The sequence below is a fragment of the Gymnoscopelus microlampas genome (genome assembly GCF_963454915.1).
Source record: "Gymnoscopelus microlampas genome assembly, chromosome: 18".
NCBI classification, from domain to species: domain Eukaryota; kingdom Metazoa; phylum Chordata; class Actinopteri; order Myctophiformes; family Myctophidae; genus Gymnoscopelus; species Gymnoscopelus microlampas.
This window is the reverse complement of record NC_139955.1, coordinates 25,584,933-25,600,960: the sequence shown is the minus strand read 5'-3', so window position 1 is coordinate 25,600,960 and position 16,028 is coordinate 25,584,933. Positions and strand designations below refer to the sequence as shown.

At 40.3% G+C, this 16,028-nt stretch overlaps 3 protein-coding genes across 4 annotated transcripts; 2 read left to right on the top strand and 1 right to left on the bottom strand.

Moving 5' to 3' along the window:
• Positions 1 to 31: 31 nt before the first annotated feature.
• tmx2a (thioredoxin-related transmembrane protein 2a) lies at positions 32 to 4,761 on the bottom strand. Its single transcript, XM_084041610.1, has 8 exons — positions 4,499 to 4,761; positions 4,350 to 4,410; positions 3,536 to 3,649; positions 3,279 to 3,355; positions 2,102 to 2,208; positions 1,547 to 1,612; positions 900 to 1,029; positions 32 to 770 (listed from the first exon to the last, which is right to left on the bottom strand). The coding sequence occupies exons 1-8, from the start codon at positions 4,685 to 4,687 to the stop codon at positions 591 to 593; spliced, it is 924 nt and encodes a 307-aa protein (XP_083897736.1). The 5' UTR covers positions 4,688 to 4,761; the 3' UTR covers positions 32 to 590.
• Positions 4,762 to 6,366: 1,605 nt separating this feature from the next.
• On the top strand, positions 6,367 to 10,380 carry pmf1 (polyamine modulated factor 1). Its single transcript, XM_084086072.1, has 5 exons — positions 6,367 to 6,606; positions 6,977 to 7,079; positions 7,226 to 7,326; positions 9,358 to 9,553; positions 9,940 to 10,380. The coding sequence occupies exons 1-5, from the start codon at positions 6,398 to 6,400 to the stop codon at positions 10,003 to 10,005; spliced, it is 675 nt and encodes a 224-aa protein (XP_083942198.1). The 5' UTR covers positions 6,367 to 6,397; the 3' UTR covers positions 10,006 to 10,380.
• Positions 10,381 to 11,903: 1,523 nt separating this feature from the next.
• On the top strand, positions 11,904 to 15,973 carry med19a (mediator complex subunit 19a; the record flags this gene model as incomplete). Of its 2 annotated transcripts, XM_084041936.1 has the most annotated exons (6): positions 11,904 to 12,263; positions 13,462 to 13,584; positions 14,385 to 14,518; positions 14,740 to 14,836; positions 14,953 to 15,047; positions 15,501 to 15,973. In XM_084041936.1, the coding sequence occupies exons 1-6, from the start codon at positions 12,044 to 12,046 to the stop codon at positions 15,564 to 15,566; spliced, it is 735 nt and encodes a 244-aa protein (XP_083898062.1). In that variant the 5' UTR covers positions 11,904 to 12,043. The 2 variants fall into 2 exon arrangements, with proteins under 2 accessions (XP_083898062.1, XP_083898061.1); XM_084041935.1 differs by lacking the exon at positions 15,501 to 15,973 and having other exon boundaries at positions 14,740 to 15,051.
• Positions 15,974 to 16,028: the final 55 nt, after the last annotated feature.

The window sequence follows — 16,028 nt, the reverse complement described above, 5'->3', positions numbered from 1 at the left end:
ATGTAAATGTTTAATGATTGTTTTAGAAGTCAGCATCCATTAGCCAGATTTATTTTTCAATTCATCTCACTTCCATATATTACCTAATACCTTTATGATGTAATATCCAGGAAACGAGCAGAGGACATCACAAGACTAAAATATTATTGTACATAAAGCCACAGACTGCACAATTTCTCTGAAAACAAGTACCTTGAAAAGTCTCTGAAAATAAGTACCTTGAAAAGATCACCAACACTCACTTAAGTCCTTTTAGGATCGCTTATTAAATGACAGCAGCAGCAATAAGCAATCATTCAATGTTTTGGCCAAAGCCTTTCTCAGTCTGATGATTACTCTAATTATCACGCTGTGGAAGGCTTTCGCCGAAACCTTCGTTGCTACTGCTGGGTAATTTAATAAATAAGAGCTCAGAGATCTGAGAAATGAGTGCTGGTGATCTTTTCAAGTGTCATATTCTCTTTTGCCTTCATCTCATAATTTTGAAGATCACCCACTCCTGTGCTTCTTTGTGAGAACAATGGCATAACAGTATTGGAAGAAATGGGACTTAATGAAGTCCCTTTTCTGATAAATGTCTCCCCCAAACTTCACTGATCTTTCTTGCTCTCTGTGGGAAGTTCTGGGCTGATGGTTTCAGGCTGGGGTTCATCGCTGCCCTCAAGTGGCTGAGGAGTGCTCTGCTCATCTCCCTTGTTGCTGCGACCCTTGCTCAGCTTCTTGGATTTCTCAAACAGCTCATTGAGATTGAACTCGCGTATGATATTCTCCTAGAAGGAAAAGTACTATGTATGAGTGTGTGTCTGTAAGAGAGACAAACAAACCGATTATCCGGCACAGGCGCTCCTTGCGCGACAACACTGCTGTGTTCAGGCCTTTAAACCGAAGAGATCACACACCTCATTGAAGGTCCAAGACACGGCTCTACGATTACTGTCCACCATCGGACGTCTTATGATTTCACGGCCTCCTTGGAAAAGCACCAATGAGGGCAACTGCTTCGACAGAGGGGAGGTGGAAATGCAGTACCTGTACAGAAATAATTCATGGTGTAAGGCAGGACGAGTTACACAGCATTAATACCAATATACAAATAATCAAAAACACGTTTTTGTAGGGTGTGTGAACATGCAGAATTGTATCTCTCAGGGAAAGTTTAATTAAGCACGTATGCTGTTTTTAGCCCCACTAAAGGTGGAGGATGACAATCTCAGTCTTTCTGTCCACTTCTTCACTTTCTTCTACTGGCTGGATTGCAACGGAATTTACTATGCACCTCACATCCCTGCTGAGCACATTCATGCTTCATACAAACAAAAAGACACAGCTTTACCCTGTTAGCTGGGCTCTTACTCTTAATCTTTATTTTTATTTTTTTGTGATACCCTGCTAACTCATACAGTTATAAAGATACACACCTAGTAGGTGCTGCCCACTGGGGCAGTTACACTAAAGCAGTCTGGGTTACATTCCTTGCTCAATAGTCATTTTCAAGGACATTGCAAATGAACATGGACATACGGTATATATTGAGAGAATAGCTGACCTCTGTGAAACATCCCCGTAGCGTCCTGCATCCACCTTCCCAAACCTGAGACCAGCACAGTTATACCTGCAGAACATAAGACAGGCAAAAAAGACAACGTAGTAATACTGTATGTTGCCCATTGAGGACCATGAAAAATACTAATCAAAGAAAGGGTACTTCTTGTCTCCGTCTGAGAACTTGAACTGAGATGTTTAACCCGGGCGAGTCGAAAGTTGGTTCAAGGTACTTAGTAGCGAAAGCTGAAGTAGTATGGGTGTGAAGAGGCCTGTATGATACGAGGGTATCTGGGTTGTAAGGGGTTATGGCCAAGGACTATAGTCAAACGTTTTGAGTCCTACAAGATACAATCAGCCAATACTGCCATACAGTAACAACAACATACAGTATACAGTAACAACAAAAGTGTTGCCTGAGAATTAGTAAATACATGCAGTATATCTCTAATTATGTATAATGTTCTCAGGGCTGCTGTGGAGATATTGTTTCCTGTAAGTGAGAGAATCATATATGTAACAAGTGCATACAATCAATGAGAAAGAGAATAACTCTTACTTGAGTGAAAGTTCTGCAAAGACGGGAGCAAATGCCTGACACTCTGGGGACCAGTTGGCATAGAATTCAACAATCCAGGTGACACGACTGTCCCTCTGCAGCCCTTCCTGATAATTAAAGCAAAGATGGCATTAAATTACGCAAGATTAGATTGATGCATCCACAGGACAAACACTTTGCAATTTGCAACGGGCCTACAGTTAACCAAATGACATCAATATATGAGGCCACCAAATTTGTGCAACAGATCCACCTGATAATTAACTTTTCAGTAATTCCATGGTTAATGTTGCAGGCTTAGACATTCATCCAGATAAAAATCTGATTACAATCCGGATAAATGTCTAAAGCCATGATACACTGAAAGTGGCAGACACACGTGTCAACGGCTGCAGCCATACTGGAGGTGTCAAGTGGATTCGTCAAAACCTGTTGACGTGTCTTTCAGAGCTGGGTTCTATTTTGGAATGTCAACGCTCTGCACAGATCAAAGAGATAGAGGGAGAATAGAGTGAATGGAACGATGGAGCACAGTGTGGACTCCTTGCGTGTGCGTGTGCTTGCGTTTGTGTGTTTTGGTATGTACCTTGTAAATTTGATTCTGTGAGATGTGTTTAAAAGCCTGTCATATATTATATGCAATCACACATGGACGATATGAGTGCTACAGTGGACTTTATTGACTGACTGCTGCCAGTGCTACAGGAAGCAATTAGGGACAATACAGATGACAGGTACGGAGGCTCAGCACTAAATGTGAAGCAACAATACAGTGCATTAGTAGACAACTATATAAAGACGGTTTGACGCTTCCAATGTGAATACTTGACGTTGACGTGCACCTGGTACACTCACGTCAATGATGCTTTCAGTGTGTCAGGGCCTTAAACAATAAAACTATCAAAATAAAGTCTTTTTTGCAAGTCTAAGACAAGTGTGTGGAATTCCAGTTAGCATCTGGACTAACTCTCAAGACACTTCATGTGTGTGTGTTAGCCTTCAGTCAACAAATTTGACAGTTTGAATTGACTGAATTTAAAGTAGATGCAATCCTTCATTGCTGGTTCTGTGAGTTGTGTGCAGCTGCAGTTATGCACCATGCATGGTCTATTCTCCATCATGACCATACGGAGTCATATGTCTTGTGCCAATTCAGCCCAGTCTTTTAAACACTTACATCAATGGTCTTGTCACTGAAATACTTGATGTACTCCGGGCCCATGTAGAGAGGTGGTTTACAGGTCATGACAAATACTGTGGAAACACAGACATGCAAATGGTTTTAACCATACTTCTAAGCACTCATTGACCACAATATATGCCCTGCAACTAAACAGGACATAACCCTACCTACCGTATGCCTAACCATGAGAGCAAAATATGCAATAGTTATTATTCTAATACATACGACATGTATATGGTAACATCACTGACCGATACACAGGATGGAGTAAAGGATCCCAAGCCGAATATCCACTCGAAAGAAGAGGATGACATTGGCCACTTTACTGAACAGGAACAGGTTGCCCATGTGCTGCTCAATGGTGACTATAAGAAAGGATGGGGGGAAACAGAAAATGGAAACAATATAGAAAAAAGGGAGGATAATTAAAGCCACAAATGTGTAGAAAAAAAAAGTGTCTTTTTGGCTAAGAGTAAAACCCCCCAACAAGGTGCTCTTTGGTAGAAATGGGTGAGAGTTAAATGACAAAAAGGGAAAAGACAAAGGCACTCTTGTGGGAAAATGTAAAAGCCTTTATTGGTATGGCTGGAAAAATGTAAAAGCCTTTATTGGTATGGCTGGAAAAATGTAAAAGCCTTTATTGGTATGGCTGGAACAATGTAAAAGCCTTTATTGGTATGGCTGGAAAAATGTAAAAGCCTTTATTGGTATGGCTGGAACAATGTAAAAGCCTTTATTGGTATGGCTAAAGCATCACAAGAATAAAAAAATACACCTATGCATTGTGGCAGACATCCTTCATCAGCGTGACTAAAGAAAGTATTATAAAGTAATATAGAGAGAGGTAGTTAAGTTAAAGGTTGAGAGAGAGAGAGAGAGAGAGAGAGAGAGAGAGAGAGAGAGAGAGAGAGAGAGAGAGAGAGTGTGTGTGTGTGTGTGTGTGTGTGTGTGTGCGTGCGTGTGTGTGTGCGTGCGTGCGTGCGTGCGTGTGTGCGTGTGTGTGTGTGTGTGTGTGTGTGTGTGCGTGCCTGCGTGCATGCATGTGTACGCATGTGTGCGCCTTACTGGCTCTCCTGTTCTTCATCATCACGATTGCACTAAGGAACATGAGAATCTCCACTTCTCTCTGTAAAGCAAAACATGACATAGCAACTTCAACCATATTTAGCACCGCTGGCCTGGCTGTGTGTGTGAAACACTATCTCCATTCATACCCAGTCAAAGTTGCAGGAGTCGCCGTCCTCCCGTTGGGTCGCCAGGTGGTCGCACAGACCCGGAGCCTTGCGCACCACGAGGAAGGCGGCCGATACGAGGAACGATAAGATATAATAGGGCTTCAACAGCCATTTGTAAATTTGAGGTAAGTGATAAAAGAAGGCGAAAAGTCCTGTGATTAAACCCATGTTCCTTCCCTAGCAAGGCGAGGAGACAACGGGCTGTTGAGCGCAGTGACAGCTGAGGCAGCTGGCAGCTGCTAGAATGAATTGAACTCCAACTGTTATTTACCACTGCGCTTGCGCGTAATGGAAATCCGCACCATAGTTCTTGGACACGTCGAGTGTCCGTACATGATTTGGTACATTGTGCCACCAAGTTTCTGTTTACATTTGCCACCAGATGGACAAATTGCAGGTCGAAAAAACCCTTAGCTCTGAACTCGGTAAAATCTTTAACTAGTCTCGCTGTCTGATGATAACAAACTATCATTACACCTGAGTAAAACTGAATCCATTCTTTTTGGGTCCAAAATAAACCTACTACAAAGGCCTTAAAAACAAGGCTCCAGACATCCCAAAACAAACTGGTCGGGCTACTACTTGGCCTCACACCTACAACTCATCTAACCCCTGCTCATTTTGCTAAGGTGGGATGGCTCAGAGTAGAGGACAGAGTACAGCAACTTGCAATGGGCCTGGTCTACAAGATGCACTACACCACAAAGACAGACACCCATGTAGCCTACCTGTCACCCATGAACTACTTCAAAAACGTTAAACACGTCCACAAACACAACACCAGAGGGAGATCCACAAATCACGTTCAACCCAGATTTGCCTCAAACCAGGGGTTTACTGTACATATTTTTCATGTTTTTGCATCCGTCACTAATGTTTCAATTGAATTGAATACACAGGACCCCAATGGAAACAAGCCATTCTTGGTTCAATCCTTTTAGCATTGTATTTGTATTAAACTATACTTTCTGTGTTTTTTTGCAAACTATTAATAAAGTATTCAATCAATCAATCAATCAATCAATCAATCAATCAATCAATCAATCAATCAATCAGAAGGTGACAGTAATGCACCACGAAAGGCTGTAAGCAATAGCATAACATAAGCATTCATTCAGCCAGATGAATCGCCTATTTCAGTTTAAGCTAAACACCACTACACACCAGGTTACTATTGTGTTATTAAGCTTATAAAATAAACTCAAGTAATTAATATAATGTAAACTAGTTGTATTCATTGTTTTATTTTTTATGTTCGGCATTATCTCCTGTTCCACACTCCAGTCCAGTTGGTGGCGGTAATGCACCTACGGCAACCACCAATAACACCACAGAAGACGAAAAGAAGCAATGTTGCCATGTCGACTTATTATAAGCGACTTTGGGCATCTTTTTATGTAAAGTTTCTTGTAAAAAATGGTCGTGGGTTGTGTTTTGGGGGGTTTGTTTCTAAAGTGTACTTGCTTATTTAGCCTTGCTTCCATTTATTTCCAAAAAATCTTCCAAATATTCCACACAAGAGTTTTTGAAAATAGCAGATCTACAAACTCACAACGAGTCACATCTCGACACGTTGTGAGCTTGTAGATCGGCTATTTTCAAATAGTTTAAATAGTTTTAAAGCACTCATGTGGCTTGCCCTAGAATGTCTGTCATCTTACATACATTTCATGTATTTGGAATACATGAAATATATGTAAGATCAAGATCACAGACATTCAAGGGCTATAGTGGCCTAGTTGCTGCCTTCTTTTGAGCTTGTTTTCCTGGATCTGGTTGCTTATTTCTCTCACAAAATATGGCAACGCTAAAAGGAAGTACTGTAGTGCATTTGGCGGGTAGTGTGAAAGGTAAACAGAGTCGTCTTGGTGAACTATTATGAACATGGAAAAAACTGGGCATATAGCGAAAGAACGGACTTTAGCGAATGCAGAAGACACCAGTAATGAGAATGTCAGTGAAGCCACGGCCGAGGGTCCGTCTCGCGTGTCGGATGCTGCTGGGAAAGGGACGCATCGGGGAGACAGGCTGAAGTTGTTCAACAAAGTGATAGAGAGGTGTCTGCAGAAGTACATTGGCGATGCTAGGTGAGACTGTGTGTGTGTGTGTGTGTGTGTGTGTGTGTGTGTGTGTGTGTGTGTGTGTGTGTGTGTGTGTGTGTGTGTGTGTGTGTGTGTGTGTGTGTGTGTGTGTGTGTGTGTGTGTGTGTAATATAATAATTTTGGCAAAGGCATTTGTATGGGTATCTTGCTCTATGTATTACTATTATATCCTTGTTAATTGCTACTACTATTTTATTTGTTTTACCTTAGTATCTCATTTAATTGCACTGGTTTAACACAATTGAGGAAACTTGAAGTACATAAATGTCACTGCCTATAAATGCTGCTATGAGCTGTATTGTATGTGACACTGAACACCTTGAACCATATTTTTTTATGATACTGTCACTGGCAGTTTTCACAGATTCGCCACGTCATTCCAACCATTCAACAAGGATAAACCTCTGATGGAGAAGATTCACAAGCATTTCACTGAGGAATTGCAGAGGACTATACAGGTGTGTGTGTGTGTGTGTGTGTGTGTGTGTGTGTGTGTGTGTGTGTGTGTGTGTGTGTGTGTGTTTGAGAACATGTGCAGTTGCAATGAATTTAGGTAGCCCTGTGTTTATATTAAAGCCTTCGTATCTATTCACCAATATTGAAGGGAGAAATTAACAGCCTGATTGACGAGGGAGACTTAAAGTGTAAGCTGGATGAGCTAGATAAACTGGAGCTGGCAGCCAAGGACAATAAAGAGTCTGCATGGTGAGTATACAACCTCATCTCCATTGTCTAACACAATTTTGTGCTTTTTCAATAAGTACTTTGTTCACATATAAATCATACCACAATATTCTCCACTATACCTCAGACTATACATCTAAAGTTTAAACAGTGTTTTCCATGATTCACATTTGAAGACCCTTCACATGACTGCACAAACTGTAATTGTAATGATAATGATGATCATGATGAATTTATTTATATAGCGCTTTTCCAAACAAGGTTACAAAGTGCTTTACAGATAAAAGAGCAGCATAATAACCATACAAGTTAAAACGGCATACATAAAATCAACACATAAAATTAATGGGTAAAATAATGAAAACAAAAATAACAGAAGAAAGAACAATTAAAAACTGATAACACAAAAACTGACAAAAGGCAAAACCACTAAGAAAAGGCCTTAACATAAATGTAGGTTTTTAGAAGTGATTTAAAGGAAGACACTGATTTTGCTAGCCTCAGCTCCACGGGCAGGGCATTCCAAAGCGTGGGCGCCCGGACTGCGAAAGCCTGATCGCCCCAGCTGACGAGGCGAGAGCTTTAAGGAGAGCCTTACCCGAGGATCTAATACAGAGCCCAGGTTCATAGGGCGGCAGCAAGGCTTTGATATACAGTAGCTGGGGGCCAGTCCCTACCGGGCTTTAAAAGTTATCGGTAAAAAAATCTGAATCAGGTGACCAGTGAAGTGCAGCTAGGATGGGTCTAATGTGATCACGTTTCATAGTGTTGGTTAGTAGTTGGGCAGCTGAATTCTGTACCAGTTGGAGGCGGGAAATTGCTTTTTTACAGAGGCCAGAGTATAAGGAGTTACAGAAGAACAAACGTGATGAAATGAAGGTGTGAATTACCTTTTCAAGGTCTGCTGATGATAAAAAAGGATTTAATTCTGTCTATGTTCCGTAGCTGGAAATAACATGTCTGAACGACTTGTGTGACTTGAGGACTGAATGAGAGGTCTGAATCAAAAATCACACCCAGGTTGCGGCCTGTATGCATGACATTGGATGATAAGCTACTAAGCTCTGACTGGAAGGAAAGTATATGTATGTAGATATTCTAATTATTTTCTAAAAGCCATACACCATTCATATTGCTACTATAGTCTTATACTGTATGAGCAACTCTTGATAGGTCACAATGCCCAAAACGCTGCCACAGAATTATTGCTTTACTCATATTGGAATGTCATGTTGCCTGGATGTTTGGATAGATGTCTGATTGTATTGAACTGTACTTTCCTGTGCTTTTTTTTTCAAACTGGCACTGCTAATAAAGTATTCATTCAATCAATCAATGACTACTATTTGGCCCTGCCCCCAGTACTAAATAGTAAAGTCATTGATTGATTGAATAAAGAAAAACATCACATGGATGCAACTGGGACGTATCATCAGTGTTGTAGCCTGGGGTCAACGGGTGTTGACCCCGGGTCTCGCAACATACACCCTCGCCCAGGTGACCCAGCCGGGGTTGATCAAGCCCCCGACTTACGTCCCAGTAGCTACCCACAGTCAGTCCTCTTAGGGCAAGACAGGGCCACTCAATCCGCTTCTCCGGAACTACTCTTCTGGGGCTGGGGGAGAGGAGAGGCTCTGGCATGTGGAGGGACTAGGCTCTGTGGATGGCCTCCTGGCCGGGCTCCTCCTTCGTCTCACCAGGTCCAGGACCCGAGCGTTGCACCAGACTCCCCCTTTCCAAACATTTCATTCTGGTATGATGGTTTCTTGGGCCGTGGTGGTACTGCAGGCTCCACTTGCAGCTTGCTTGTATGGCCCTCCGTAAAGGCCTCACCGTGGCCTTTGTTGTGCTTCTTCCTCACGGAAGACACAGGCTGGGGCGCTAACCCATACTGCTCCCGGATGCCGTCTACATTCCGGCTGTCAACCGTCGCTCCAGTGCTCACCAAACGATTCCTGGTTGTCACATTGAATGAATACTTTATTAGCAGCTTGCAAAAGGGATTAATAAACAATCCCTTATAATCATGTACCTGTCGCTCTGTTCTATTAGGCGTCCCAGTGGGGTTCCTGATCAGGATCTGTGCTGCTTTGTGATGCCCTATTACCAAAAGCAGCATGCCTACCTGCGCAGAGAGTTGAAGAAGATCCAAGAACAAAATGCTGCTTTGGCAGAAAGAGTACAGGCTGGCAGGGACCACATCACTCAGACATCACTACACATTGCAACAGCTGAGGATGAGTGGAAGGTGTGTGTGTGTGTGTGTGTGTGTGTGTGTGTGTGTGTGTGTGTGTGTGTGTGTGTGTGTGTGTGTGTGTGTGTGTGTGTATAATATGTGTAGATGTATATATATATGTGTGTATATATATATATGTATGTATATATATATATAGGACAGTACTTACATGATTCAAAGGAAATATATTTTATTCTTGTTACGTATTTGAGAGACTGATTAAAAATAATGTAAAATGATTTGCCTATTTCATTTTCAAAAATATTTTAACTTTTTTAAAAAGGTTTCCACACTAGTAAATAAAGTAAATTAAATACGACCAATTTAAATTGATTGTGTCATAAGTGAATTAGAAAGGTTACTAATAGACTGCCTTGTGTTCTTTCTCACATTTTTAGGCATCAGTCAGTGAAATCCAAATGCTGAACTCTTCTCTTTGTCATCGTGATACTTTTGATGTGTGATCCTCAGTGCCTGACCATTTACTATAAGACTTTATTTACGTATACTGTATGTAATGTTTGATGATTGTTATTGTCAAAAATGGATATACATGACCATAAAAAAAAAGTTCCGAAATGTGTGTTTGATAGATTGTCTAACATGCAAAAATGCTTCTTGTCAATAACCTTTAATCATAATTAATAAAGTTTAAACCATTGGAAATCCATTTTATTTCCCTTTTTAAATAGAGCCTCATTTGTAAGTAAGTTTGGGATGATTAGCAGTAGCACCCATGAAAAATGTGCAACAACTTTATTCTGCTATTGTTATGGTGTTGACTCTAGATTTGTGGTGTTTGGAGGATTGGATGATTGAAGTCACAAGGAAGAAGCAAGACATTGTCAATTTTACTTTTTAAATTCAATTTAAAGGGATATTTCACTTTCAAAAAAACTTTTGGTGATTTTATCATCTTCTCAAGCCTTTGTGAGCCCCCCAGACAGTTTTTAAGTTGCTTGATTCAGTATTTAGATATTTGATATTCATTTTATCAGACACGCCCCCTTCCTATACAAACCCATTGTAACTGCAAACTCCATTTTAAACATGTTAGATTCATCAAAAACACCCGTCCTTGGTTCTGGTGACTCACCCTGCCCTCCTAATACGTGAGGGGGCCGTGTTTTTCCGAGATTTTTTTTCATTTATTTTATTTTATTTTTTTATTGTATTTTATTTTTTTCATTTTCCAAAAAAAATATTAAAAATAAATGAAAAAAGTAATTGAAAAAACACGGCCCCTTCGCGTATTAGGGGGGCGGTATGAGTCACCAGAACCAAGGACGGGTGTTTTTGATGAATCTAACATGTTAAAAATGGAGTTTGAAGTTACAATAGGTTTGTATAGGAAGGGGCGTGTCTGATAAAATTAATATCAAATATCTAAATATTGAATCAAGCAACTTAAAAACTGTCTGGGGGGCTCACAAAAGCCTGTGTAGACAATAAAATCAACAAAAGTTTTTTTGAAAGTGAAATATCCCTTTAAGTCAATTTTTACCAAACCTTTTGTTTGTGTTTATTTTTACTTTAATCTGTCAAAAGAATAAAAAACAACGAAGCTCTAAAGGTTATTTACATAATGCTATAAGATTTGTTATATGTATGACAAAATGCCAAAGAATATTTATTGAAAATGTAATGAGTGTGTGTAACAGCCACCAGTGTTGTCTGCATTTACAGATGTCCATAGCAATTATTTAAATCATGTATTAACTTCTAACCTAATGAGCATCATATGATGCTGTTTTTAACGGTTATTTTGTACAAAACGTGTAGAGCAGAACCCACTGCAAATCTTGGGTTGTAGCTTCAACTTCCCAGGAGCAACACATCATAGGAAGTTGATGGGAATTGGCGTTCCATATCATAGATATATATCTATGTTCCATATTACACCAGTCTTTACGGTAACCAGGAGACGAAAATCAACAATTGTTGCCATGTCCTTTTATTATAAGCGACTTTGGGCTTGTTTTTCTGTAAAGTCGCTTGTAAATATTTCTGGTTGTGTTTTTTTGGGCTTGTTTCTAAAGTGTACATGCTCATTTAGGCTTGTTTCCTAAATGCTGTTTAAACCAAACCAGTGGTTCTCAAACATTTTCATGTCAAGAACCCCCAAATTAATGTGTTTATGTCAGGAACCCCATTCAAGATTTGTGTTAAAATGTTTAAAAAATATTCGAAATATTTCGCATTTCCTTCAAGATGTCTTTGAAAATAGATCTACAAGCTCACAATGCATGTGAGCTTGTAGATCAGCTATTTTCAATTAGCCGAAGGGCTCATGTAGTTGCTTCTTTTGGGCTTGTTTTCATTGACTTGGTTGCTTACTTTTCTCGCAAAAACCTGGCAACACTGAAACCAACCACAAAGAAATGAAGACAGCGGTGGTTGGTTGTATCGTGTGTATTTATTATTGAACTTTAAGCGTACACGCACGCACAAAGTTAAGGAACCCCGTTTATTTACCATTTAGATGTATTATTCGTGATAGACATGACGGAAATGTTTTCAACTCTTTTTGGACAGAACGAGGCTCAGGGACCGCCCGTCTCGTCGTCTCTGGGATTTGGACCGGGAAAACCTCCTCCTCCTCTGCCGCAGAACCAAGCCCCCATGGCGGCGCAGATGCCACCACAGCTCGGGGATGAGGGGCCTGCTCTACGGAAACCAGGAGCCATGAATGAGCCATTCTATTTATTACGGGAGCTTCCGGGTACTGTTGTGTTTACTATGTGCATGCTTCACGTTATTTGTCTTTGGTTACACGTCGTACTGAAATAATATGACAAACACAGTGAAGGGATGGTTACCTAAAGCTAATGACTGCTACTTGTGTGTGTAATCCTGGTATAACTAAGTACATTTACTTAAGTACTGTACTTAAGTACAATTTTGAGGAATCTTTACTTTACTGGAGTATTTTCCAATTTTCAGTACTTTTACTTCTACTCCATTACATCTCAGAGGCAAATATTGTCCTTCTAACTCCACTACAATTATTTGAAAACTTTAGTTTCTAGTTACTTTGTAGATTTTGATTATTATTACAAAACATGCATTAACCACCCTCCACTCTATATCATATACTTTGAAAATAGCCGATCTGTGTGCTTGTAGATTTGCTATTTTCAAAAGATTTAATTTATTTTCCCGAACACTTTCGGACATAATGCATAATGAGTACCTTTACCGTGGGTACTTAAAATACATTTTGATACCAATACTCTTGTACTTTTACTCAAGTACATTTTAATACCGGACTTTTACTTGTAACGAGTATTTCTGTATTGCAGTATTGATACTTTCACTTAAGTAAAATATTTGAGTAATTTTTCCACCACTGGTAATCCTGAAACATAAGTTACCAAGAAAGGAAGCCAAGCATCCTGTGTGAACAAACCTTGTAACTAGCATAGATGTATTTGATCGAGTCTGACTTTTCCTTTTATATGCAAATGTAAAAAATGATATATTACATCTATGATAGTCTTGATTCAAGGCTGTAACTGCTAGCTCCATCTGTGACGTCCTGGTGCTACAGTGAAGAGTGAGGTCACAGATGGGGCTAGTTGTAACGTTGTGGCTGTCTTTTTATTTTATTTTATTACGGACAATAATAAAACAAGCCATCAAGCATCATAAACATAAGATACCATTGCTTAATAATTATGTCAATGCAATGTCAAGGATGTGATTTAACATTGTATAGGAGTAATAGTTACACTGTTTAACCCAACTTTCCTCTATTTACCACCACACATTTACTGGCTTGAAAAGTCCTTATCTAATTTTAGAGTAACTATTAATAGATATTTGTAATGGTCCTCCCGTCCCAAGACAAAATGTTAGGAGGTTTGGCATTGAATTGAGCCTGGAGGACTGTAATAATAGTGTGTCTGTTTGTTTTCTAGTGGGCAATGAACTTACAGGCAACACCAACCTCATCACTCATTATAACCTGGAGCATGCCTACAACAAATTCTGTGGCAAGAAGGTGAAGGAGAAGCTCAGCAATTTCCTCCCGGAATTACCAGGTGGGTTGGTATAGTTGGTATAAAGATGGCCACATTCTGATTCCTGAGATCATGTCATTCACCCCTCCAGTCCTTTCCCACGACACAAACCATTTAGAACAGAAGGATAGTGTTACAGGCTTTGCATGCAGTTTTTGACACCTTATTTTAACTACACGACTGCCATGTTCAGATTGTTAGTGTATTCACGGCCCTGAATGTAGTTGTGCTGTTACCTGTTTGATTGGCACATGAGCCAGACTCATTCATGGGAAGCTTTGCACATCATTCTGTTTCCATTATTTCCCATAGTAAATTATTAGCAATTTATTGTTACTAAGGATGGCTGTGTCGGTCTGTCCGTCCACAGCCTTCCGTCCCAAACAAGATATTTCAGGAAGTACTGGCTGGATTGGTGCTGTGCATCTTCATGCTCCCTAGAGGATGACCCCTACTGCAGATTCCCAGAGCGTATTTATGAACACACCCTTGGTGTGAAGTTTCTGAACAAGGCAGCAATGATGTGATCATTGTGAGCTTAGCAGGGTAAGATGTGCTGTGATTGGTACAGCAGTGTCAGCTGAGCTGTGTAGTTATTTGTGATTGGTCTATATAACAGGCTCAATAGCAGGGGACAGACAACCACAGGCTTTCCTTCAAGTTCTCTTTGTTTCTGTACAGCATGAGAAAGCTATATTCACCTGCTTGCCAACTTGAGCCTGGGTGCAGAACTATCCCTCTACTCTTGATCCATATCCCCTTTCTCCTGTCCCCTCCTCCTCCATCAGTATTTATGTTCACATTCTTCTGTGTTGTGATAGGTATGATTGACTGTCCCGGTGGCCAGGACGGCAGCTCTTTGCGTTCGCTGATTGAGAAACCTCCGGTGTGTGGGAACTCCTTTAGCCCTCTGACTGGTGCACTACTCACAGGCTTCAGACTGCACACTGGACCGGTATGGATAGAAACATACACACTCGTACATGTTATATACTCCAAATAAAAAAACACACACTATTGTTGTTATGGGCTCATCCATGACCATGACTACTGTAAATTTGGTCTTACTTCTATGTCATCTTCTACATTTTACATTTGTGTGTGTGTGTGTGTGTGTGTGTGTGTGTGTGTGTGTGTGTGTGTGTGTGTTTGTGTGCACACATTTGTTTGTTCCAGCTCCCAGAACAATACAGATTGATGCACATCCAGCCTCCAAAGAAAAAGAGCAAACACAAACATAAACACCATCGACCGCAAGACCCCATACCTCAAGGTACAACATCTATGCATGCTCACGCATTCATACGTATGTACTGTACGTACATACATAATATGTATATATTTGCAATGTTTCTTCACACCACTGACAATCTTTGTTTTTCAACGCAGAGACCCCATCAGACTCTGATCCCAAGAAGAAGAAGAAAAAGAGGGATGATGATCCTGATCGTAAGAAGAAAAAGAAGGACAAGAAGAAGAAGAAGGTAAAATGTGCTGTCAGCACAGCTGAAGTCAGTCTCTCTGAGAGCCGTACTTCTGATATCAGAATATAGCAAGAGCCCAGTCCTCTTATTTGGGCTGTAGGTGAATTAGAAGCAATTTAGTTAAATAAGGTGAGGTGTCCTTTATTAATCCCAGAGGGGAAATTGATCAACACAACAACAGCAGCAGCAGTTCCAGGTACAGAGAAAGCAAGAACTGCAAGTAATAAAGACCGCAATAAAAACAGTAGAGTGTTCAGAAGTACAATGTTTATACACATAAGTAAAACAATGCATATTTTATAATGATGTATAACCATGTATATTTTATTTATTAGTCTGCAGTGTGCAGGAAGCAATAGAAACACGAGTATGCACTTGTTTTTTGTGCAAAAATCTATGTTTGCTGTACAAATTTAAGGCCTGGTGTTTGTCTTTTTCTCTTCTTTGTTCCAGAACCGCCACAGTCCAGATCATCCAGGCCTGACTGGCTCACAGCCCAACAGCAACAGCCTAAGATAGACACTACAGTTTGTGTGTATGTACAAATATGTGAGTGCATGTGTTTATGAATGGGGTGTGTTTTGGGGTGTGTTCTACCACAGAAAACATACCAGAAGCTTTGTGTGTGTGCGTTTTTCAGAAAATTTGTATTATTGAGAGAATGTGTGAGGTTGTTATATTATTGCCATTGTGAGAGGCAGGTTGAATCCAGGATTCTATGGTATGTCTGAGAAAAACGAGTGGTACCACATTGGACGTGGGCTGGGCATAACAGAAAGAAATGTTACAGAACAGTGTATACGGCAGAATGCCAGTAATATATGTAACGTTACAGGTGAATGAATTGGTGCGTGTGTCCCCTTTCCATTTTGTTGTGATATCCTTTGACCATTATGATAAATTCCAATAAATTTTGGTTACCATCATTTCGGCGTGCTTGTTTGTGAGTGGAAGTCAAACAGAGTCATTTCAAACGTACAT

Bases quoted from the DNA above. Each gene is read 5' to 3' on its own strand.
- pmf1 (XM_084086072.1), top strand. From the start codon at position 6,398: ATGAACATGGAAAAAACTGGGCATATAGCGAAAGAACGGACTTTAGCG. The intron at 7,327-9,357 runs GTGAGTATACAA...CTGTTCTATTAG, and splicing joins GACAATAAAGAGTCTGCATG to GCGTCCCAGTGGGGTTCCTG. The intron at 9,554-9,939 runs GTGTGTGTGTGT...TCACATTTTTAG, and splicing joins CAGCTGAGGATGAGTGGAAG to GCATCAGTCAGTGAAATCCA.
- tmx2a (XM_084041610.1), bottom strand. From the start codon at position 4,687: ATGGGTTTAATCACAGGACTTTTCGCCTTCTTTTATCACTTACCTCAA. The intron at 4,411-4,498 runs GTATGAATGGAG...TTTGCTTTACAG, and splicing joins ACTCCTGCAACTTTGACTGG to AGAGAAGTGGAGATTCTCAT. The intron at 2,209-3,278 runs GTAAGTGTTTAA...TTTAATTATCAG, and splicing joins TCAGTGACAAGACCATTGAT to GAAGGGCTGCAGAGGGACAG.